Source organism: Dendroctonus ponderosae, unplaced genomic scaffold, assembly GCF_020466585.1.
Source record: "Dendroctonus ponderosae isolate FM_Combo_2020 unplaced genomic scaffold, Dpon_F_20191213v2 Dpon_F_20191213_1, whole genome shotgun sequence".
In the NCBI taxonomy this organism is placed as follows: Eukaryota; Metazoa; Arthropoda; class Insecta; order Coleoptera; family Curculionidae; genus Dendroctonus; species Dendroctonus ponderosae.
In genome coordinates this window covers 55,881,768-55,908,680 of record NW_026017110.1, presented here as the reverse complement: position 1 = coordinate 55,908,680, position 26,913 = coordinate 55,881,768, and the positions used below count along the sequence as shown (strand labels likewise).

The 26,913-nt window shown below is 32.4% G+C and overlaps 1 protein-coding gene and 1 non-coding gene across 3 annotated transcripts in view; one reads left to right on the top strand and one right to left on the bottom strand.

Moving 5' to 3' along the window:
• The window catches only part of LOC109537952 (regulator of G-protein signaling 19), a 59,593-nt gene extending 32,964 nt beyond the window's left edge, over positions 1–26,629 (top strand). Inside the window, exons 2-8 of one of the 2 annotated variants that reach the window (XM_019904947.2) lie at positions 5,676–6,010; positions 6,062–6,139; positions 9,805–9,893; positions 10,248–10,414; positions 17,174–17,368; positions 17,427–17,619; positions 19,293–26,629. In XM_019904947.2, coding sequence (XP_019760506.1) covers positions 5,676–6,010; positions 6,062–6,139; positions 9,805–9,893; positions 10,248–10,414; positions 17,174–17,368; positions 17,427–17,600 — 1,038 coding nt within the window. In that variant the 3' untranslated portion in view covers positions 17,601–17,619; positions 19,293–26,629. The remainder of the gene's footprint in view (positions 1–5,675; positions 6,011–6,061; positions 6,140–9,804; positions 9,894–10,247; positions 10,415–17,173; positions 17,369–17,426; positions 17,620–19,292) is intronic. The other variant, XM_019904948.2, reaches the window with a different exon arrangement.
• Positions 3,114–3,185, bottom strand: Trnad-guc. The gene has a single exon. It is a non-coding gene; the product is annotated as a tRNA-Asp (tRNA).
• Positions 26,630–26,913: the final 284 nt, after the last annotated feature.

The following is a 26,913-nucleotide window of genomic DNA, read 5'->3' as shown; positions in this document are numbered from 1 at the left end:
AAGTACATAAGAAATGCTATGTGTCGTGTACAAATTTGTTTCCTAAGGTCGCCTTTTGATATACACTGTTCTACAGTAGCAGAATAAACCGAAAATTAACCTAAATATTAACAGTTGCCATTTTTCACACAATTAACTTTGTTCCTTTTAAATTCATTAATCAAACTGAGGTCAACACAAACATTCTTTCATGCGACAACAAACGATTTCTCATTTCAGAGTTTCAGTAAAAATTACGTTCTGTTCAAGAATAATTTTCAATCAAGTAAGTTTCATTTCAAGTAAGTTGTGTTTCTACTGGTGATACTCCACGCATTATCCAGACGTTTACGAGCTTTGAGATGAAAATATTGAAATCAAAGCGAGTAGGCTGCCAAATTGTTTTAATCGAAATAAAGTTATTTAAGAGGCTACCTAAAATATTAATATGTAAATTTGTAACCACATTGACACAGCTCAAACATTGACAATATATTTACATTTGATAATATGTGATTCTCTAAGGTAAAATAGATATATTTTATTTTAATAGCAACTAAACTTAGACTGAAGCTACCTGATTGTTTCGCAGTAGTTCGCCCAATTGCCTCAAAACAAAATTAGTATTTAGAAGGTGCAGAGCCGGAAACCGAATTTCTACCGCATACCGTCAACTGCGAAGCTAAAAAATATTGCAATATATATTACACTTCGGCTGGCAATTGAGATGTTCACTAAGTATTCACATAAAATTGCTGCAGAAAAAAAAATTGCGTAAAAATACAATATTGTAATTATATTGGGATATTTGTAATTACGTGAAGGTGAAGATTTAATTTTGACCACACTTTTAGAAACACACACAAGTTTACGAAATAGACCGAGTTCAGTAAAAGACTAAAAGATCAAAAGTAAAAGATAATTAATTTGTAATTTTCTAATCACTTTGAGCATTGGCTTGGAAGTTCATTCAATATAAGAAAATAGCTCTAACTAAAACGCATAATGTTACACTTAACATGATAACTAAATCTTTAACACATAATGCTACATATAGCGTTCATTTTATATCAAAAATTAATTACTTTTGCGATGAAGTAATTACTTTCCTTCGCTGAACAGTGTTAAAGAAATTATCATTAAACACGATCAAACACCAAAATCTTCTAATATTTGGGTCTTATCTTGCGAATTCAACAATATTTATTTCCACACAAAGATTTAACAGCGCTTTAGGAAAAAATAATTGCCGAGATAAGTGAGCTTTAATGTGAACACACAAAGTCGATCTGTTTACAGGCTGTAAGGAACAAATAAGAAAAGCATTATTTCAATTTTGACATCCGGCTCGCAAAAGACGCATCTCCTCTTTGCGAAATCGTATTTGCCATAGAGGGAGATCCACATTTTATTTGCCCCCGGTTACAATTTTCGGGTTGGTGGAGAAATGAATCAAAAAGCAAAATATTATAATAGACAGACAAGGATATGAAGTTATTATTGGAAAATACTCAAGGGTACTGAGGCGGAATGGAAATTTGAAAATATTTGACTGGAAAAGCGTAGCTTCTACGGTGTTTAAGAAACCAGAACAATAGCATTTCAAATTTAATCAATCAAAGCGATTCAAGATTGCAAAGACATACACTAGTAATAATATTTATTTTCCATGTGAATTGTTTTAGGGGTGCAATTTAAGAACGTCGCGTTCGCTCGCAGAGAGACGTAAGAAAGCAGTAAACATTTAAATAAATTATTGCTAATTTGACGGAAAATAAACGTTATGGAAAAGTGAGTGTGAGTTAAGTAATGTGTCATTCGTAAGGTTTTAGACAAATTTATGTTTTATATTATTTTATTTTAGACATATATATTTGCCGTTGATACCCCTCTCTTTTTGAGCTGGCTAAGGCGAAATGTACAGGATTTCCTCATAAATTGACATCTCCCCTAGATCATTTATTTTGGATGGATATGGTGGATTAAAGATATTTAAACCTTCAGATCCATTAACAAATTTTCTTTCTTTCTTCTAATAGATTTCCGTTTACAAAATCGTTTTTCTACATTCTTAATATTTTTTCGATATGGAATACAGCGCATTATATTATTTTCTCGTTGCCGATCCATTTTCGTTGTTTTGATAGAACAAACGCAGACTATTGCATTGTTCATGATCGTTATTTTGTTTTGCACTGTAACGAGTGCTTTGAGTCGAGTATTTGCTACTAACATTTAACGGAGCCATTTCAACCCTTCTTTGATTAGTCACTAATAAAACGGCTTCAAAGGGTATAGACAAAATAATTTTTTTTACAAACTGCTGGTTGGGTATTTCGCCTCAAAAATTTGTATCTTTAAAAAAGACAGAATTTTCTCACGTCTTATCTACAGACTGATAAATAGTGCTCCTTTTTCGCAATAAGAACGAATTATTTATCAAAAAGTAATCAAGAACTATCACCTAGAGGGTATCCTGCGACACACTTAGGCTCAAGCTGATTTTTTATTTTCTCAACCTCAAAAAATTTTTGAGGCCAAATACCCAGCAACCAGTTGTAAAACAATTAATCAGCCTCAACAATATAGAACTTAACTAAAATACATTTTTGCGAAACCCGGAGAAAATTTTTATCGATCTCTGTAAATATAACGGGTGGTCCAATTAAAAAAATACTATTATATGCCATTTAGATCATTCATGGTTTTATTTTAACCAGGATTTTAAAAATTTAAGTAATAGTGAACAACTTTAGTTTTTACCACGTTCACATTTTTTTTTTAATAAATGCTGAACACCCTGAACAGTCCAAAATAGATTTGTTTTAATTATCGAATGTAGATGTTTAGTGCCGCCCTTAAGTGTTTAAGCGTGAATTGTAATCGGAAAATTTTTGATCGCCTTGGAAAAAATGTTAATTTTTTGCAAAGTAATCTACTTTAATTTCCTACTCAACCAATAACTTTGATTTGATAAATTAATTTGATTTGATAATTTTAAGTACCAGATTGTTACTACATTTACTATCGATATCACATATTATCATTATACAGCGTTTTCAAATACCTTTGAAGCATCAAAAGAGGCAAATTTATTATAAAATTTTAAATTTTCATAGAAAAATTAAAAAGTTCTCTCCGGCCGGGAATCGAACCCGGGTCTCCCGCGTGACAGGCGGGGATACTTACCACTATACTACCGAAGACTTGAAAGCTCGATCTCTATTCCCTCTGATATCGTAAGTACATCCCTAACTTATCGAAACTGATAAATAATGCGGATGATCTGGAGTGAAGACATTTACATTAGACCAGGGTTTCCCAAACTTTTCAACAATGGAAATACTTGGGAGACTCAGAAATTTTAACAGAATTCTCAGTTTATTTTTAAGTTTATGTTGAGCTCTATTTGTGCCATTAAAAAAATATATTCAAATTATGGAGGAAGACCGCTTCAGATCTAGTGGAAGATAGTTTATGTAAACCTGCCCTAGGCAACGAAGACCATAGAGAAACCAAAATAATTAATTTACTTATACTAAATTTTTGCTAAAAAACATAAAATGTATAACTAAATATGTTAAATATGTCGGAAACCGCTTTAGATATTTTAAGAAAAATTAGCCCATGTCATAGCTATCGAGTGACCATGTTTCCATGGAACAATGAACAATTTAAAAAATATGTGTCTTGAGTTCTCTTCGAACAACGCATCATTTCTGAAAATATTGACAATTAATTTTAATGAGCAAGTAGTAATGAGCGGATTTTACTTAAAATAACGCATACAAACTCATAATTCGAACTGTAAATGACACCATAAAATGTAAACTAAATGTTTCAAGAATGTGTTAAAGTAGCTTTTAGTCCAATTAAATAGACTGACAGAAGTGAAATTTGACTTAAAAAAATGATCGAAATGTTCTCTTTCTATTCATATAATAGGCATACAATATTCATATAATTTGCCTATAATAGGCATTTGTGTGTATTTTTTTCAGCCGATCCTAAAACCGTTCATAGACTAAGTAAATGTATATAAAAACCACTGCATTTGAAATATGATACAAGTTGCACCTGAAATATTCAAGACCTTAATCACGCTAATAATTTCCTCTTATAATTAAGCTTGTACCACTCTGTAAATATTAAACTTATATTGCACCAGCAGTATATATTGAAAGCTCAGAGGAAACTACTATGGCCGCCTTCCAGTGGATTATGTTTTTGCGTATGGTTTACCCATAAAAATAATCCTAAATTTACTACGAGTATTAAGTATGTTCCTTGAAATATCGATTAAGTTTTATGAAATATTTATATATAAAGCTATTTTCCTCTTAATTCACTGCGTACAGTTGTTCAGTACAGATTCAGTTGGGAAAACCGAAAACAAATCGAATACACGACATTTTCATGCTCGCTTTTCGAGGACCGCATTACGGAATGTTAATATAAAAGTCGCTCATCATTAAACAGGTTAAAATAGATATTCATAAAGAACGTTTCTTAAAAAACTGCCTGTGAAACGAATTATTGCGATATAAAGCAAACGATATATTGAAAATGTGTTTTGAAGTTGCCGCCGTAAAACCTCTAATGATCCGCAAGTATTAATCAACCGAAGAAAAAGTTGAATGTATAAGGATTGAATGCAATTAGAGTTACAATACCTGAAAAAATCAATGTAAATCTGAAATAAGCATTTAGTTAGTGAATTTCAATACTTTTTAATAATTTAAGAAGCTATTTTAAACATTCAGACTCACTCGGTACATTCATCCTTTACTGGCTGTGGGTGGTCGAAAGAGGGTTGAATCAAATTCTTAAGTACAAAAGGCTTCAAATAAATTTCATCTGTATTGCAAAAACTTTCGTTGAAACAAATTCCTGATTTGAATTCTTCGTAACATTTTGAAACTTGCAGAAATTTTTTACGGGACTGTAGAAATATTTTAGCAGCTTTTGTTGTTTTGCAACCTTTCCCGAGATCATTATTTAAGGCCAAATTAAAATTGTCTGCTAAAATTCAGGAAAACGGCAAATTTATTTCATTTACGTGCTTCAAAGGCATAATTTAAATATTTTCAACAGCGATGCATATCGCTGAGTTAATAATATTAATTGAAAATAAATCTGGGATAATCCAAAAAGGTGTTTAATGTTTTCCAGGGATATTAGATTGTCGTGACCTTTCATCGAAAATTGAGTTACGCATACAACTGAAATTGGAACGACAGAGCCAAAAACTTAGTAGATTATTAAGCCAGTTCATTTAAAATTTTGCGTCGTTACCATACTCGTTAATTAACTTTGGATAGTATTTACTTCTTTTGATTAAATGTCGACATTCATATATCTTTTAACAAATAAAGCCATTCGATCAACAGTGCTCCACATTGATGCTCAAAAGGAAACCAGGGAACTGAACATAATTGCAATTACTTTGTACTATACAAATTGAATTGGAGGGACAACCCTATGTAAACTAATTTGTCGAAAACGACCATTCTCTACTTCGATTCAGCCCACACGATCCCTAATATGAAATTTGCGTGTTTACTTCCAATCGCCAACAAAAGTGTGTTTCTAAGTGAAGTTTAATCGTTATTTTCAAACTAGTAGAAGTATGGCAGTAATTAAAAAAGTTCAAATGTAATTATAAATTATTATATAACAAGAGTTCTTCTTTTCAGATGTCTTGTAGCGTTACTGAGCGGGTCAGTTCTACACCAGCGACAGTCCACAACGCATCTCCTACAAGCGGGACCACCTCTATCAGCGCAATTGGGGCATCAACCAGTTCTTCACACAAAACAAAATGTAAGGAACATACCGGGCCCGAAGGCAACTCGCTCTCAGCCCTAGCCACGTCACCTAGCTCGAGAGCACCCGCAGAAGGGGCCGAAACCCCCGCTGGGGTAGATGGCCCCCCTCAAAATGGACCTCAGTCCAACAGCCCCCAAGGATCTCAACTCAGGTCGAAACCATGTACGAAGATGCTTTTATGTTGCTGCTGCAAATGTCCTTGGTATGTCAACATATAGCTTCAGATTGAAATGTCCTAATTTGCAATGTTTAGGTCGAATCACGGAGATAAAAATGACGATAATGAAAGAACAAAAACTACATCACACGAAGCGGAATCAAAAATTTCTACGTAAGTCGTTAACTGAAGAATATTTCTTGATAAAAAAAACGTCTTGCAGTAGAAGCGCCTGGTCACGCCTTTTTTGCGCTACACATGCATCATTTGTGTCTGCTTAAGGACTCCATTAGATTTTATCAGAAGAACCTATTATCGATTCCTGGGCCGATTTTGCAAATTTCATATTACATGTAAAAAAATTTGAACAAGTGCTACATAAATGGTCAGCTTCTGAAGGTTTTCTTTACACAGGGTCACAATTCAACAACAAAAGATTCAATCAATCCTCGGAGCCGTTTCTATAAGAAATAGATGGAACCAAATTTGTGTGTCAACTAAACTACCCCCAGTAACATTCTAGCCCTTAGTCGCCCCAGCTCTAAAGTTTTTAATGGCAACACCTTACTGGTGATAACTCTTTTTAAAGCTATTTAAAATGCTTTACGCTTGTATTGCATCACGTTACATTCAATAAAATAGTTACTGACCTATTAAAATGGTAACACAAAATTGTTCAATTGCTTATTATCTCGATTACTTATTTATTTAAAATGGATGAAATATTAACCCTTCTGGCAACGTAAACATTTCGGTTTTACTCGGTCAAGATACTACATAAGTACGGACATAAATCAAACTTATTTGATTGAAACTTCAATGGTGCAGTTTGTGCCGAGGTGCTTCGTAATGGGATCGACCCTTAAATTATTCACAAAGTAGAAAACCAGACAGACATTCAAGAAAATCTTTAAACGAAGATTCAAGACATTTCCAACAAGACGGTCTCCCTCCTAATTATGTACTTCCAGTTAGACAATGGCTGGATGATCATTATCCAATTAAATTGATTGATAGGCGAAGCTCTCTTGGGTGGCCACCACAACCACCAGACCGAACACCATTTGATTTTTTTTGTGAATTTAAAGACAGGCTCTATTATTTTCTGTAAAAAATAGTGTTCTCCTATTTCTACGTTCAGATAATTAATTCTGCTGCAGGCAGCAAGAAGAGGTAGAAAGACCCAAAACCTATCAAACTGATATAGTTCCTGTCTTATGGACGTCGCAACATGCGGTACTTTGTCGCTCTTTTGCAACGTTCAATTGATTGAAATTTAGCAAAAGCTTTGAGCTTCCAATTGATCGGATGATTTTTGTCGGAATTGGGTAAAAGAGCTTCTAGTACACCACACAGACAGACAAGACCAAATTAACAAAGGAACTCCTTCGGATGAAGTCTTGCCTTCTCAACAATCGAACGTTGAATTTTCTTTGACCAAGTGGGTCTTACAGGCACATTTTAAGCAACATCCGAGTTCCCGTTTCAGTAACAAACCTTATAGACGGGCTTCTTTCATTCAGTTGGAGAAATACATTTAATGTAGAGATGCAGTTCAGAGAGGAACTTTTCCACGGGAGGTACAGCAACTTATAGCTGTCTGATGATTGTTCATATACGTAAAAAGAGCTTCAAAGAGTATCAAAGCTTCTCAGTCCGTTTATAAAGTATGCCTTAAAGTTTTCCAATTTTAACGCTTACTAACTTCCTAAAAGATTCAAATCTGTTGCGCCGTTTCTGGTTGCTTCACAACCAGGTATTCCTCTTCTAACCGTTCACCCTTTTGTGCCCCAATATCCCGTCTTTTTTTGAAAAAGTCTTTGCTTTCGACCTTCTGAAATGCTTTTCGCCTGCGTTGAAGGCACTTCTCGTTTGTCTTGAGAATGTTTGAGACTTGCGTCATTGATATGATCCATGGAATCCAGTATCTGTATTTCCAGCTCACTTTGTCAGATTCATTAGTAGCCAGGCGTGGAAGAAGCCTACGAGACGTTTTAATATTCGCCAAAAATTGACTCAGAAATTTTCTTCTTTAAGCGTAGGCCTGCAGCTTCAAAAGTATGGATCAAAGTTTATTCAAAAGCTTAAAAATTGCCCGTAATGGGACCATTCTTCCATGGAGCTTCTAGCACTCAGTTTCGGAAATTGCTGGCTTCGAGATATTTGAAGGATCTCTCACGCAACTGTGACTAAATACCCAGCGAGAAATTAACCAATTTTCAATTTTCCTACTGTTGCTTTTTATGCAAAACTCCAGCATTCTGCCATTTTTCTGAGAAACTCAAATGCTAAAAGAATCAAGGGAAATTAAGTCCCAGTCATTCAACAACAGCGAAGTAGAAATTTCCAACATGTGAAAACAAGTAATATCCAAATAAACTATTTAGTTAAATTTAGCAGCCAAGGAGTCTAAGTAACCAAGAACATGATAATCCCATGTCTAAATCACTGAATAATTGATAAATCCTTATGACGAGTTAATATGAAAAATTTGTTTTCTAGAAATAAATGAGTCCTTTTCGCATTTCATTACCTTCAGAATAGAGATTGTCAGTAAAAAGTCGTGCTGCAAAGAAATATATAAAAGTATCAGCAAAGTTCCTTTTGTTCAAAATATCAGTTTACATTCTAATGGCTAAATAAGTGATAATCAAAAGATAATTACGAAAGTGTAACACAAAAAAGACCATCAAAATGACAGAATACAAAATTAAGGAAAAAGTAGTACTGTTTATAACAATTAAAACTAGATTAAACAAGTTTTATTGATGTTATCGCTACGAAAAAATTTACTGTATTAACTTATTAACCGTCTTTTTAGTTTGTTTTGACCTGCTCGTAGATTTTAAAAAAGCTATGGGCTCCCAAAAATTCCATCAAGTTAGGCATCAAATTATAATTAGTTCTTGATGTTGGCAATGCAACATTATTTCCTCATTCGGCAATTCAGATGCGGAACTTTGACTTTCAGCGACAACTCGCATTTTCCGAAAAGAATCAGTTTGCTTCTAAGACACAACAAGTATCCTATGACGCAAAAATTTGACTAATTTAGAGTCGCCCCAAAGAATATCAGCGTGGTGGATTCTGTGCATTGTTACAGATTTTAGATGTAGAAGAGCTCAAAAAATGTACATAAAAATATGCATATAAGCGCAATGTTTTCGAATAGAAACTATGCAATATGCATAAGTTTCAGAAAATTTCGCACTTTTTTAATTGGAATGTTTAATTGAACTACTTTAAAATATGTCTTAATGGCTAATTTGAAAATCTTGAAACATAATACCTTTCCTCTTCTTGAAACATAATATCTTTTCGTACTCTCCAAGTACAAGAATAACGCTTGTTTTAAACCACTCTGTAGGTAAGCCAATATCTCAATGATTTCCTAAAGTTCAAAAGTATTATTGTATTTTCTTTGTGTATGCTGATCCTTGAGGTTTTTAATGGTCAGGACAGTTGTTTTTACACATCTAGTGTTACGAATTTTATTTATACTTAGGGAAAACCTGAACTACTAACAACATCAGTCTTTTAAATTGGACATAATATAATTTCACCCGAACTGCAAGTCACTACTCCTTCAGCTCCAATAGGTAAATGTAACTAAAAACCATTATCAAGTTTCTGTATTTCCATTTCTCTGAATAATTCTTAAACTACTTACTAATTACATTCAAAGGTCATAAATCTAGAAAACAATGTCAAAGTTCTTTTAGAAAATTACAGATAAAAAAATTCCAAATGACCATTTCGGCGCTTCTATTGTTAGCTGACAGTTCTAGATAAACAGAAGAAAATAATATAAAAGTAATACAAATTTTGTAAATTTGCAGGAGAAAGGGGGCGCAGGAAGAAATCCGTGTATCTCCAGATGAACTTCGAAGCTGGTCAAAATCCTTTGATCAGCTGATGAACAGCCCTGGTAAGTGGCCAGATAATATTAAAAAGAAACTAAAACAAAATTATCTAAAATTACCTACATCATGTTTATTGAACTCTCGAGAAGTTTTTCTACCGTGCTCAATGTTAATTAATGGTTTATATTTCTCAAGATTTATCCTCGATTTAAAAAGTAATCCGAGTATTCAATAAGTCACATGAACGTCGAATGCCTCAGGGCTCTAATGAACGATTTGTCTTCATTTATTTCAATAAAGACAAAGCGAAACGCGATAAAAAAAGTTAATGATTTTATTCAGATATTTCTGGACTTCAACTTGCAATAATAAAATTATTTTGGATCAGATAACAATCGATTTCCTTTATCTTGTTTCAGTGGGTAGAAAGGTATTTAGAAACTTCTTAAAGGGTGAATACTCTGAAGAAAATATTCTATTTTGGTTGGCTTGTGAGGACTTTAAGAAGCACACGGATAAAACATACACCGAGAAAAGATCTGGCCTGATCTACATGAATTATATTCATCCAGATTCATCCACAGAGGTAAGAATATGCTTCCCAGTCAATTTTAAGAATGTTGGGTGTAAATTGAAATGATTGATTTGAATTGAATTTCTGTGAAACGTTAAAAAGTTAATGATTCTTCTGAAACACCTACATATATTACTTAATTCTTATCCCCGTTGAAAAATATTATTTTAGGGCACCTGCGCTTCACTTTTTTATATGCAGCTTACTACAATTATAAGTTTGCGGTTGCACATTTTATGAACCAATAATATACGATATGTTTCATGTTTTTGTGCAAATTAAACAAATGAAAGCTTTGCTATCAGCTGGTTGCCCAAACTGCTCAATCTGCATTCCCGTTTTCTTATCTTCAAATGCAATGGATTAAAACAACTGACATACACAGTGTTCGTAAAATAAATTACCAATTTCAACGAGTATTTATCCAACCGCCTAACATAGCGTTTCGTAATGAGTTCTTATTAATTTGTTCATAACATGTCATTCTCATAAATAAATAAATTTCAAGATACCAACGTGCGTAATGAAAAATTTTCCGAAATTTACTTAATTTTATTTTTATTTCATGAACCACTCTGTATATATTACTATGACGAGTTTTCTTATTTATTTACCTGTAAAATGTTGAACCGATGTTACATGAGTATGATTCATTTTTGCAATAACAAAATTGGTAATTTATTTTGTTAATGAAATATGTATTTTAACAAGCTACAGTTTCATCAAAACTTACTCCTCCTAGACATCTAGTTTATCCTTTATTTAAAAATCTGTTGAAAAATCTCAAGGTGTTAAATCAGATGAATATGCAGGCCATGAAAGGACTTCGGTTTCCAACGAAAAATCTTTAAAGCTAACCAGCAATATCGACGTAATCCAGTAGTTATTCGCAAGCTTATAAACATGCAAATGCTGTTTGCTTTTTGAATATTCTAACTCGCAGCAAGTTAATAATTTGTATTCGAATATGTGCATTTTCAATCTGACTTTGTTGGCGATTCAATACAAAAATCAAAGTTGATTCAGATATTTTGGCTTGGGGAAAGCAAGTTACTAGACGCAAATGAGTTATAAAATACAAAAATAATATGTGAAAGAAAGTGTTATGTTTTGCGTCATGAACACGATTTACTTTCCTAAATGGCTTTTGCACAATAGGCAGATGAAGTTCATGCTGTGTTACTTTAAACCAATATCCATTTAAATTTTAATTCCTGGCGCGGTAATTCATGTGAATTTTCAAGGTGCAATGTTATAGTGGAACCCGGCAAGAATCCAAAAAGCTATGACGATGTTCTCAAAATGTAAATCTAATTGTTTCCTTCGTGTTTTTTCAAAAGCATATTTCCAACTTCGATATTCTAACGATTTTCAGTTCCATAGATATTGTTCGGAATCAATTAATAATAATGATTTTTTCATCAGTAAAAGTTGCATATTATGTAAGTTTAGAAAAGCCACATACGGGAAAATATGTGTAATTAAAATGAACTGCAACTCTTTTATCAACCTGTCTCCCAACTTTTAAAACAGCTAATTTTATTCTTCCATTTTATCCGAAAAATATATTGGTTAATGTCTCAACGAGTCGCTGTGGCCGCTTTAATCGAGAGCCGCTTAATCGAGATATTTTCGATTAAACGGCAAAATGAAGCACATTAAAATAACAAATTAAACATAATTAAATTAAGTTGATATTATGCCGCAGTAGGTCACTGAAAAAAATATATATTTAACAGTAGCAGTTCTTTAGTTAATTCGGTAATTATAAAACATATTAATTTGCTCGACGTGCAGTTAGTTATTAATATCAATAAATTTCGAAACCCTTTTTTTTGTTTGGTTTTGTTTTTAGTGCACTTTATTTAAATTTGTTTGTAGTTACCAACACTTGTTGAAATTTTCGTTCTTGTACTTGAATTTGTTCAAACCTAAAGAATTTCTGTTTTGTCCGTCCTATATACGTAAACATGTTACAAAAAAATGTTTCACCTGTTATTCTCTCTTAGAAGCAAAATACATTGAAGCTCGACAAAACACATTTTTTGACATAACCGCCTTAACGAGTAATTTGTAAACCGGCATAAATTACTTTCATAAATATAAAGTGGTTGCTATATCTATAATCCAATTTAGGTTACAAGCTAATTCGAAACATTTGCACAATAATATTAAGAGAGCAATTATTAGAGAAAAGCTACAAATATCGAACAACCGAACAAGTGCAACAGAAATATTTTTAGTGATTGGGCGAAATGTTTCCTAAATTGGTAATCGATCGCCGGTGTTTAGTTACTACTATTTTACTTTATTTTTGTGGATTTGTATGAACTTCAAACCATTGGGCCTTCAAAAGGTTTCAAATTTAAATTATATGAATAACTATCCCCCACATAAACACTCGTTTCCTGAAAAATTAGGAGAACGAATTAATAAGATATTACGTTAATTAAGCTTTAAAATCCTACTATGCGTAAATTTATATTGAACTCAAAGTGTAAATTGGAAAGGTGGTATCTATAAGACGTTATTAAAATATGTGAGTAATGGAACTATATCAGAAAAAATTAAAGCAGTTGATTCGCTTAGATCGGGATAAGCTTTGAGAAATTGGTTAAAACATTATAACATTATAAACTAGACGGTTACCAATTGATGAAATTTTTAATCAATGATCCTATGAGTTAATATACCCACTAAACATCAATTTCAGCTAAAAATAAACCAATTTCACTTGAGGATTTATTTTACATATTTAGCTAAAAGAAAAAACTTTCATTATAGGTTTCTTAAGCATCTGGGTGAATTTTATTTTCGATAAATCAAATGGCACAAGAAATACTTTGAAAACTGAATGAACCTCATTTATCCCGTATTGAAAGCGAAACAAATTCTCTAGTAGATAATTTTCCTGTTTGGATATTGCTTTTTATATACGGTTTGTACATGTGAATTGTGAGGATCAAAAATTATAAAGCTGACGGTGTTTCGAAGAAAATTTAAGGTCGTTTTAGTTAGCACGTCATAAAGTAAAATAAATTAAATTAAGTTGATTTGTTGCAATAAATATATGAAACTTCCGCGGAAATCGTAACACATGGTCAAAACTTCTTGAACATTTACCGAAGTTATATTTCGGGAAACCTGGCAATTCGCACATTAGCTTTTCTACAGCGTATCAAAGCTTCCGTATTTAAATCAACGTGGATATTTTTGCATGGTGTTAGATGTTTGTTATTATACATCATCAAAAATTCCTGTGATTGACTAATATTATGAACATATTCGCATGCTTTAAATGGGAGAAATCTCCAAAACTGATCTTTATAGTTCGTCGGAAGTCTGTATTCTTTCGACGGCCTAATTGTAAATGTAGCAATTAGTTCAAATATCATGCTTTCTACTTCAATAACACACAAACATTAAAATATAAACTTTAGATAAGCAATAAATAACATCCAATAAACTAAACAATTTAAATTGTGGTTCTAAATATGTTTTCAACCGCTAGATCCATACAATCTGAAAAGAAGCCGAATCGAAACACATTGGGTTTCAAGTTTAATCTTTAAAGGGAATTTAAATGTTTGGAGAAGCTGGAGGCGAAAAATAATATGGAAAGACGTAAAATCCAATTGGAAATCGTTTTGCCACATAATTACAGAATATAAAAACAATATCTTACAGTGGCAGATTTTTCTTTCGGCTTTACGCGTTTCCACTAAATTGGATAAAAATAAATAAAAGTCGCGCATGTAAAAGACAACATTCTCTGTCAGTTGGAAAACGATTTGGATGTTATATATTTATCTTCTTACAGTTGTACGCATTCATCTGAAAATATTTGTACATATAGGCCTTAGGCTTCCGTTGGATCTGAATAACAGAACTTCGCTTCTGGCAAATTGGGGGGAAGAAAGTATGGCCGTAAATATATTCCTAATAAATTTCCCAGTAAGCATAAATAATAGTACATATTGAAATATTACAATAGATCTTCATAATTAAGCATATCTTCTTTTTAACCCATCTGAACCACTATAGTATAAGTTTTACACTAACGCCATGAATGCACCTTACAGCTTCAGACGTAATATTCAATTCACGTAATGTAGCATATTATTATGGAGACATCATATATTAACACAAACAGCATTTTAACAAAAGTTACAAATCTTAAGCGTGCCACCAGCAGCTTCCTACGAAGTGTTTCGGTCCTATTTCTCGGAGACGAACAATCTATTTCCTCGTAGTTATTTAAGCAACAGCAAGGAAATAAATCGTTAACGCATTTTATTTCAGTTCGTGATAATTTATCTGCATTAATTTACAGTATTATTATATGTATTATTGTCACTATTCCGTATTTAAAACACGGTATAATAATAGTTATTCCGGGAGAGCTTGTTGGTGCGAAGCTAAAAATTGAAAATTTTGCAACAGATTAGTGGCTAAATCGTTTAATAATTACAAAAACTGTCAACACAAACTTAATACATGTGGATGCTGCTAGCTAAGACATCGTCCAGTTTCTTAATACGGTCGCAAAGCTTTTTAATTTGTCGAAGACCCGAAGAAGTAATATTAGATCATCTCTTGTGACAATTATACTTTAAACTGCCCCATTTATAATATTTCATATAATAAGCAGTTATTATACTGATAGATAAAATATATTAAATATTCCACTAGTTGATGGGGAACTCTGCACTACACCTTTAAAAAGATTCAAGCTTTCGTTTATCTTTGAAAGAGCAGGAAAACATATACAGATCTTTTGGTACTGTTCATACAAAATATAGTAACGAACATTGCGCGATAAACATGATCAACACCATCAAATGTCCTCTAATTCTGTTGAAAATTATGAATATACGGAAAAAGTAAGAAAATATATTTGAACCAAAATGTTGAGTAATTGTTCTATTTGTTGTGATTTTAGAGAAAATTATCTCAAACGCAATGCAGTGACTATGACAGATGGAAAATTTAGAAGAGATATGAGTTTCTAAGTGTTAATGCTTCTTTTTTATAAAATATTATACAGCCCCAACAAAAATGCGAAGAAAAAGTTTCTAAATTGAATATGAAATTCAGATGTCTGTCAGAAAACTTTGCATGAGTGGATTATTTGATCAAAACCTGAAATAAATTTCATTTAATGAATTTTATTTGAAGAATGGGAGATGATATAATACAATAACGAAATACTCAAAAAATTCCCCTTATTAATAAACAATATACGAACTTTAGGTGAAATTTTCAAACAGACTTTTCCCGTCATTATAACAGTGAATAAGTCTGGAACAACTGAATGCTATTTGTACTAAATCACCTTTTCAAGTTATAAATATTTTCTTGGGCTATTTTACTATTATCATATATGTTCACTTTTACCGCAGTTGATATCGAGGTATTTAGAATTTTTCAAATTTCAAAACAGCATTTTGTTGAGCCCGAAATTGCACAATTTCGCCCTATTTTAATCGATCTGCATCAATTAGTGCGTATTGATGAAGCCAAGGATAAGGCTCAAAAGCAATTCGCCCTGTAAAGAAATAAAAATGTAGTAGCTTAGTCGGGATATTGTGGGACATTCTATGAAATATGAATTATTTTGCTCAATTAGCATTATTCAGATGCTTGACTTGTTTCTTAATTAAAATACTTAACTCCTATTTTTTGGGACGCCTACTCGAGCTGTATAATTATTATTTTTTTATTATTTTACGTATTAAAATGCAATGTATATTTTATTGAATATTATGAATATTGAGTATTATGAACTAATACTTAAAATCAGTAACTCGATCTCTTTAATTAATATTGACTTGTTCTTTATTTCTAAAAATTTTCCGAGCAAACGTAGTTTAATTAAAATAAATGGTTATCGGGTGTGAAACTTCAATGCTGTACAACATAGAACCACGCGAACAATAAGAGCAAATGCTGGCGAACACCTCTGAGATGTCGAGGACTATCGATTTTAAATTAATTTTTCTACGCTATCGCTGACCTACTATCTCTTCTACAGACTTTTTCAAATAATAGCTTATTAAAACCGCAGACGATTGAAATAAACGTTCTGAAATACTACTTTGACGGAAATATTTTCTTATTTATTTCGAAGGTTGTTCGGTATAATATTAACAGCGGCTTAGCTTACGGCCAGCAGTGGGATTCTATTTATGTAAACACTCAATGTTAAAGGGAATTTTCAAAAAAATGTATCAAAAAAATATGTATTCTGTATACTAATTTATTTATACAATCAATAACGGAAATGTTTTGCTGATGATATACATATAGCTGTGATTTAATTCAACAATTTCAAGTCACATCAGTATACGTCTGACTTCTACCAAATAACGTATTAAGTAAATATCCTTTAAAGGTAAAAATAGGGATTTAGAGCTTTAGTATTGTTAAAAAAGTCAACGAGCTAAACAAAGATATTCTAAACATCCATAGAACGGCGTATATGGGATCAAAATCCCTTTACATTTGTTATTTGAGAAAACACAGGAAACCTTAAAGAATCAGAAAATGGGATTGCTTTGGGGCATTTAATCTCCTTACAAAAAAAGATGGATATCGGATAAAGAGAAATATTTAAAGATGTGTGTTTTGGGCTGGACTGACATTATAAAAAAATATGTTACATGAACGATGTAATAAAAATAAAATCACCATTCGTTATTGCTCTTGAATATTTCGATAAATAAATGCTGATGTTGGTTTATGAGTTTAAATTTTTTAAATTTATTGCAGGTGTCTTTAGACTCGCGAGTACGTGAAATTGTAAAAAAACAACTGCCGAACCCTCATCCAAGTATGTATGACGAAGCTCAATTACAAATCTACACGTTGATGCAACGGGACAGCTACCCTCGCTTTCTCAGTTCTGTAGCTTTTAGGACACTTATGGAGAAAGCAAATGTTTCGAAGCCCAGAGACAAGATTTTGGTAATGCTTTAATCTAACCATGAGGATGCAATAATCCGAAAATTTAACCACTTTTCAGATCTATATTGCACCTCAGAGGACTCCCTCACTCCATACAATTGACCTGAACTTTCCGCAAAACTTGAGTGGGGAACATGGTCAAGCCAGTCAATCGACTCCTCTTCTGACCGCCGTTCACCCAGCAGCTACCATTGCGGTATCCGATATTGATAGGGACCAGGATGCAAGTTAAATTCCTCTATGTTAAATAGGTGAGTGAAGAGAGTTATAGAAATATTGCATCATGGTTGAGTATTTTCGGATGAAATTTTTAATCCCTTATGAACACACGTGTTGAAAAGTGTTAAATATTTGTTACTGAGGGAGTCGGAAGCGATGTGATTACTTTGATTCTTTTCAATTCTTGGGTTCCGTTTTAGTATGCGCGTCATTGAAAATTCAACTGACTCTGTATAACTTAATTTTTAAGTATTTAGTGTTTCACCACTCCTCAGGTTACACCAGAACAACATTGTAGCAACAATCAACACCTCTCTGTATATCACTGGGTATAATAAAGTGTATTCGTATTTCGCAAGCTTTTAATCCAGTCAATAAAGTCATTAGAAAAGTTTGCTAAAACGTATTTGCAGATGCAACTAGAGGGTTGTTATACTTTATTATTGTAATAGAATTTGAGACTTTGAATTTTTGAAGTGATAACTTCTTATGGCACACAGCCGCCAGCGATTTCCATCTGGTTCCATTAGACCGGTTATCGATTATAAGAGTGTGTAGACTGTGGTCGGTTCGTGCGACGTTGATTTGCTGCGATTCCAACTAAATATAAGGCCACTTTGTCCAATTTGTTGTCCAGTATTTTCTAATGTTTTAAATCGCGTATTCCTTTTTGCGACATTTATCGTTTCAAAAAATATATGCGGAAATTGAAATTTGGATTACAGATGAAGTGCCATCCAGTGGCAAAATGGAAAAATAATTTTTGACCAGCAAGTTAGAGATCACTATGATTAAACTATGTACCGATTTTCAATTTAATCGGTGAAGAAATGTTTACAATAAGTCAAAAATAAATAGATAAAAATTTTGATTGATGCGCTGTAACTCGAAAAATATTCAGATTTCGAATTTTTGGTACTTTTCTTTCTACCATTATTTTAGCAAAATTATTTAGCAAAAATTTCGTAATGCGTATATCATAGGACCGATGTAATAAATATTAGCTTTAAATAATGCAACTCTGGCATATATTGATGGTTATCTCCAATCCGGGTTCCAGGTCGTGTTGAGTCTTTAATGTTTCAAAGGAGAATGACTTCTAACATTCTAACAAACTTCAATAGTTCGATTATAAAGAGGCAAGAGAATTTCATTATTGTGTTCAAAATATATATTGATTTGCCTGAATCTCCAAACTTTAAAACGTATTTTATTTGTACTGATCGTTTTTTATTTATAAAAGCTCTATTGGATGCAAATGATGTTCCCCAGAATACATTCCATATCTTCATATTCATCTTAATCACAATTCAATTCTGACTCTTTATTTGAAATCGTTATTTTGATAAATTCTGAATGTACTAAAAAATATCTGCAAACTATCCATGCAACATTAAATTTGCGTTAGTGAATAGTTGCTCATTTTAAGCTTAAACACGTAATTAAAAACTTAAGTCGGGACTAGGACCAGGAATTACGTGCTATTGACGGCTTTACGAACCAAAAATATCACATGTTCGAATTTCAGAGCATTATTAGGCAAAGCCACGTAATCTAACATCGGTATGCGGGCCGGGCTCTTATTATACATTGTTTTAGAATCTATTCCTTCCGCTTTTCACTTGGGAATACTAAAAATGCAAAGTGCGAAAAAACGTAGTATTCGTTTGGTTTTGATATATTTGATTGTTCTTTATTGTTTCAGACGGCCTAACGACAAAAAATTGTCGACAATAACTGTGGACCTCGGTTAGCAACATCAAAACAGTGAACAATTCTGCTATCCTGAAACTTTTAGTTTTCACGCCGGTCCTGCTAATACTTATTACCAAAGATAATCCACACAATGGATCTCAGAGGACCTCTCTTAAGGCCTAGCAAGTGAGCAGCCAGGTTCGACCATTCCTCGCAAAGTGCGCACGGTGTAACTTGGCAATGTGAGTGCTTGGTACATCGGATTCGTATCTGCAAGCGTTGCTGATCGGGAGTGTAACTGGATTAAAATATCGACAATTTTAGTTAGTCTAAATAGCAGATGTCAGAATGAAAGTTAAAAAGGGACGACCGTTAATCTCTCTTTATGCATTTACACCCATAATGCCTAGTTTTAGTTAATTTATTAAATTATTTAATTTATTTTTAGGATCGAAACCGGTGATAGGCGCATTTGTAGTATTAACGTTAATTTAGTTCCAAGACGGTATTATTACGCAGACTATCGCAGTTTTTTATGCCTATTAGATTGTTAAATACTTGATGTAATTTAAAGTGTATAGATTGGGCTGCTTACATACCTGCTGACAAAAAATCCTGGTTTCCAATGGAAATACAGAGGAGTTTTTCTCACTTCCTACTGAAAAAATCTTAGGAGTTTCAGTTTTATTAGTTCCTTAGCTATATTCAAAGTTTCAGATATTATATGCACAATTATACCGATTTTTCAGTAGCAAATATAAATAAGATCATGATCAGAGTTTCCAAATAGACAAAAAAGTCCTTATTGGTCCTATTCGCAGCCATTATCGAAATAAATCAGTAGCCGTAGCCGTAAATGGAAAATAGCTGCAGATTCGCCGGGTTGACTAAAGAAAACATTCGAATCTGATTCTGAAATAAGTGGTACAATCAAATAATTGATTTGTAGTGTATTCAGTATACAAAATGCATATACGAAAAAAATTAATGATCAAGACGATTCCTTGGACTATGGCAAATATTTGGACTTCCAAATTATTTTCTCGGAAATGCAAGTACCATCTCGCGGTAAAAAATCACCAGATAGGAATTTCAGTTATTAGCGTCAAATAGATCTACCAATTTTGTTTATCCCTTCCTCCTCAGTCGACAATCTGTTGCTGAGTATTCTTCATATTTTTTGCACTCACTCACATTCTGAAATCATATCTATAATCGCTTCATAATAGGTCATGCTCTGAGAGCCCAATTTGCTTCACCCATTGGCTAGCTACAGCTCCGGAAAGCAGACCAGTGAGTTTTTTGGGCTTTTAGACTATTGTAGAAAACATTTTTTGCACAAGAATCAGAAATGACGTGAATCTTCAGATGTGCTTTACTAAAAATATTGCATTAAATGTGTAATGAACCCTAAAAAATCGAACAAACCACCTCTCAAAATGCACAATTGCGCTTGCCAAACGCCAGATAATTCGTCTCTACCACTGTCTCAAAGCTGGAATGGTGTAACTAACCAGTTTCCAGCAATTACCGAGAAAATCGTACACTTAACGTACAAAATGTTTGATAAACAGGCACAAATATTTTGAGGATGTTTTCAAGGGGGACTTTACAACATACATATAGATTCAAAAGTTTGTCTTGCTTGTGCAAAAAAATATTTCAGATATTTCGATGGTTCTTCCAGGAGCGGTGCAGATCGAGAAAGTTCACTGAACTATTACCATTAAAAGTACCTTCAAAGCTCTTGCATAAAATTATTGCACATCATTAATTGAAGTTCATGTATAAGTTAAAACCCACACAGAGATTTGACATAATCACTTTCTACTCTACCCTTATCTTTGAAAAAACAATATGATACTGAGATTTTAAAATATCCTCTGTGCTACCATTGTTTCCTCCTCATATCAGGATTTTTCTAATGCCTGGTAATTATAACGTAAAACCTACTTTTCTTTGAATCAAGGAACGTTTCTAAAGGGTTGTGTCAAAACCAACGACCTTAGTCGTAACTTGTAACTGAAAAACCTTGATTTGGGAAAAGTTTGTATAAGAAAAAACTGCGATTGTGGGGACTCTTTTCGAACCCCTTACGTACATGATAGTATTTAGGAATGTACTAATTGAATAGGGCACTTTTGTGATGATTTTTGCAATGTAGCAAAAGAAGACATCCTCATTGAAAAATGCTTATATAGCGCGTTTCAAGAAAAGAGACCATGCGAAATACATTCCATTCTCAACAATTTGCAATATTCTCAGGTCACATTATGATGTCCTAAGAAAAGCTTTTTTCTTTGTCTACACAGTTTGGTAGCAAACATAATTGAAAAGCTTTGCTTATTAACCTGTGATTCATTCTGACACTCATCTATTTACACTGACAATCGCGTGTTGCACCCCATCTAATGGATTAAATGTACTAAGCTACAGGACATATCGGACCAAAATAAAATAATAAATAATAAACTATAACCGTGAGAATGTGTTCGTTTACATCGGCTCCGCCCGAAGGAGTCGATGTCATTGCATAATGTAAAATAACAATTCATGACCCAATCCCGGACGTCATAATCGCTCACATATTACAATTAGTGTTTTGTGTTTAACAGAAAATTAATATCTCACTTCGTATAGCTCGATTTGAATTTAGTGAACTGAATATCTACTATTATTTTTGAGAGTTCGATTTTTAAGACACCCTGTCTACTTGAATGAGCTTGATCTGTTTCGTTCTAGTGGGAATGGCATATATATTAATACATTTAGTTGTTAGGATCTTATTTAAAAAGGTTGCTTTCGAAGTTGAGGGTTTCATTTTAACTCACTTTTCACATGCTTAAAACTAAGCAAATATGAACACGCCAGGGTTTGTAATAAGGTACACTGCAAAAGGTACCAAAACTCAGGAAGGGAATTGGGCAATGGTGTCAACACTTTGTGATCATATAAAGTGTGTTACAGATTCAAAATGAACCACGCTGTATATTTGAGATCTATTGGATAGTTATTTTTCCATTTTTCAGAAATATAGCATATATAGGCGTTCATCTCCTTCCTGCTATGAAAAATTGACAAAATAGGAAAAAATATCTCGTTGAAATCTTGGCTAAAGCACAACATAGCTGTAAAAAGAATAGAAATTTGTTTCCATGTTTATAGAACTAGAAAATAACAAATTTAATTGGTTATAATAAATGGTTCATAATTCTTCTAAATTAGATTCGAAATAGTGAGACTTTTTCTAAGAATTATCCAATATAAGCTGGTCCAGTTTAAAGCAGATACATTAGAGAGCAATTGAAAATAAAGCATAAGTTTACCCAATAAACCTTATATGTAAAATGCTTTATTATGGAAACACATGGTATCAAAGGTTGGTAAAAATGATCAAATGTATTCAAGTGTTTTCAAACGGATGAGGATATTTGAATGAATTTTTGTGCAATCGGAATACCACATGTTGCAATAACACAAATATTTTTTTTACGCCACTGATTTTTCAAAGAATAAAAGTTTTCGATTCTTCAGTCAATTCAATAGGATTTCTTGGAAATGGAATAGAATGGCCACGAACGTATATCTCTTTTGTTAATTCAGAATTAATTTTTATTTTCCGAAAGCTCAGTACGGGCGCCACTGGCAGAACTATAAATAACCTTTGCGCCTCACAAGTTCCAATCAATAATCTTCAGACGATGAATTCGGTAATAAATTTGAATGTTTTAACCAAAGTTTAACTTTCGCCATTTTTCGAATATAGTTGACCAAGCAAATCCATATTAATTTTCAAATCTCCATTAGAAGCTGCCCTAGAAATTGGACCACCCTGTATTACTCCTATACGGGCACAGTATATGTTAAAGCATGATACTTTCTTTTGTCTAACATATTTGATATATGGTTAGTTCTAAGTTTTAAAAAAGCGATTTAACGCGTAGCATATATAGAGTGGCCTATTGGAAAAACTATTTATAGTAGCAGTAACCCCACTGTAGTAAAAAACGCAGGAGCAATTCAAAGAAATAATTTATCAATGATTGTTCGGATTATAAGCAACCTTTAAAGTACTTTTAAAGCTGTATCAGAAGTCTAGCCGTCGTAGCCTCAGATCGTTAACAAAGTTAAGTAAAAAAAATATTTGAGGCTGTAGATGGCACTTTTAGGATCGGTCCTGTACGAGTCTAATTATATAACCCAGAATTCAGAATTGAAATGATCGAATGGCGCACATCAGCAAACTAAGAAAAATGATGAAAAATTATGTCAAGAAACATTTGTACTCTTGCAAATTGAGCCCTTACTGTGCCCTGGACTGTTCTCCGTCATGATCAATTTCATTTTGGGGATGAAACCCGTTGAAGAGCCTCAACTTTGCAAATGCCCTGTATATAATCAGTAGATTCGAGTGTTTAGATGAGTATTTCTGCAGAAACACATATAATTAATTCGTAGGTAAATCGACCCAATGCTATGTTCAAAAACGCACAAAACTTTTAAAGTGTACATACTTCTGACATATATAAATAATTAGAGAAAGAAGCGTATTATTTATATAAATTGCGGCTATAGTTATCACCAAACTGACAATCATGAAGCATTATTTCATTCTGATTTCGGGGCTCAATTTAAAATGTATCTAGCTAAATAGACTTACCAAAGGCGGGAGTCACTCCTAGAACATTTACAGTTGATGATACTTAGAACACTATGCTCTTTGCCGCAACATAATGTAATGTTGAACTTATTAACAAATTGTTACAAACAAACACTATAAGTATATTTGCAGTTTTGAATCACTATTTTTGCCTGTTTTCCATTGTCAATCTTAGCCCCTGAAAAAATCATGGAAATTTATTCAGCTGAGAACTATAGAAATTTTAGCATAGTTTTAATAGCATAGTTTTAATTTTCCTTATGTTTTACACACTTTTTTACAGTACAGTGCGCTGATTCTTAAAACCCTCTATTTAATTTTGATTTTCTATTAATTTACGTCAACATCAGCAGGTAGAATATAAAACATCATAATCTGAATCTTCCTTATTTTATCAAAATATTCGTAGTTCAACAGCATCTCTATAATTATTTCAGTTTATTGAACAAGCGAACTGGACATTTAGACCTAACGCACACATAAAGATTACAGTTGAGGTAATTATAAACACGTGTTGAGTAAATTCATAGTTTTCATTATCTGAAAACTGAGAAACTGTTAATCTTTTCACTGAAACAATAAATAGGTTCTAGTTGAGTCATCCAAGCAAATAATTTGAGTTACTAAATGTTTGAATCTATGTCAAATAGATAAAAAAAAAACTTCTAATCTTGCTGCCGCTGTATTAAAGCACTTTTTTCAGTACTTTCGTAACCATATTTCAGAATATAATTCTCTGAGTGACTCCAAGAAAGAAAAGTATGTATAAATCTGTAAATGTTTCTTAATATACACTGCTGAAATATAAAAAAACGGGTTTTCGTAATTATCTTCATAATATTTTTGTGCATATTGTTGAAATTCGGCAGTTAAGGACTAATATTGCCATAAATAGACAAAAATTATTAAGCCCATTGGCATCCCGGAGAACAACCTTTCCAAGATTTTTGAGACGAAAAATGTGTGCCGCTGACGTCTTTTTATTTTTTCTACTTAAAGCATTAAGGGAATTTTTTTGTCGCTCGACTTTTTTCATATCAGGTTTCGTTTTAGAGATAAAATTAAAACCTTATTTGTATGAGACCTATTGATTTCTTCTGAGAGATTAAAAAAATTGTCGATAAAAGAAATGAACATAAAACTATTGCATAACTTAATTAATTATCTTCTTAAAATCACTCAGAGAATCACTTTGACATTTGGCTACATACGTACGTAAGTATTCTTTGTATCTAATTTGCTTTCCAATTATGCAGATTTCGAATTCGCATTATACAAACTACTTTTCCTCCTAAAAGTAAGTTCAGTGAATTTTCCATTCATAGTTTACATATCCGATTGCTTTTGAAAATATATTCTTAAATATCGACAAAATATATCTTGCTTAATATAATAATTAACCGCATACAAAAAATAGTAAGTAGTTCCTTATTTTCCTATAATTTCTAATATGAAGTAATAAATAATTAAATTTTAGCATTTCAACTTGATAATTCAAGTTGTTCTTGATTTTGATAAGCACGCTGATTCAGTATTCTAAAAGCCCTTCTATACAAAGCTTTGTACAAAGTAAAATTAACAAAAAAAGCATATTTTACCACAAATTGTAAAAGAATAGAAATTGTTTTCAATTTTTTTTTAATTAACAAAGCAGCATGAAGTACTGTATTGATTTGCATTATTCCCTATCCGCAAAAAAATTCCTGCTAAAAATTAAACGAAGCGCAAACTAAAAGAAAGAGAAGAACGAACATTTATTTCAATGAAAATTACAATATATGTACGTATGTATGTATGTTCGTGTTATTACGCATGTTTTCATTGATTTGATCCCGTAGTACAAAGCGTTGATTTTTCATTCGAATGAACAGTTAAAAATTCACTCACAAATACAGTAAAAACGTTAAGTTGTTTACAACATATAAAACAGGGTGTTCAATAATATTAAAAATTGCTTTAATTATTCAAATATTTTAAACTTCTGTATGGTCGACATCTGTATCAAACATTTGTATTGGAAAATATATTAGTTTAAGTGTTATATAAGCAATTAAACTAAATTTGTTTGATTAGTAACTCAAACCTTGAGCTTTGGAAATGCTGCATCTGGTACAAACAAATGACTGCACTTTAAAAATGTATTTCGTCTTTTCTCTCGAAATTTACAATGTCTATTAAGGCATATACTAATTTAGCAATTTATGTTGTAGAAATTACAAAGCGTCACAAATATGGTTATTCTAAACTGCTTTAAGGATATGTAATATTATATGTGTAATAAGTGTAAGTGAATACAATAAATACGTAGAGTAGATTGCCATCTTAAACATGTACACAACATTTAGGTACTCAATTCATGATTCAAATTGACAAAAGACAGGGTATTTTAAAAAATCGACGACAGGCGCAAGTTCCCTAAGGACGAAGCTATACTTATATGGTAGCGACAGTTGCACATACAAATATTTTTGTTAAAGTAGCTAATGCCTGTATTGTTCAATTTTCTACTCAATAGGAGCATCGAATGCGCCGATAAACGGGTATACTATCATTGTTATGTTAACATTTAGACTGTCTAGGAAAAAGACTTTCGTTAAAAAAAATAACTAGTATTTAATAAGTGTTTGTTAAGAAAGTGTCAAAAGGTGTGAAAAGTATTATAGTAAAATATAAGTGTTACATGATCAGTGTACTGTATACATCAATGTCTAATTTTACGAACAAATATTTACAAAAGCTAAGCAATACCGTTTCCAATATTTGGACACATTTCTAGACTCATTTTATTGCTTCCTTGATGATCTCATTTTGTATGTTCATTGATAATGGCAGTGAACACACCATTATAAATAAACCTGGTTTGTGTTTCAAACATGATTATAATAGCAACCATAAAAAGACATCCACGTTACTTTCAGTGCAGTTAAGTTCTATTAGTTTATTAAACTAGACCTACATAAAAAGGGCAAAA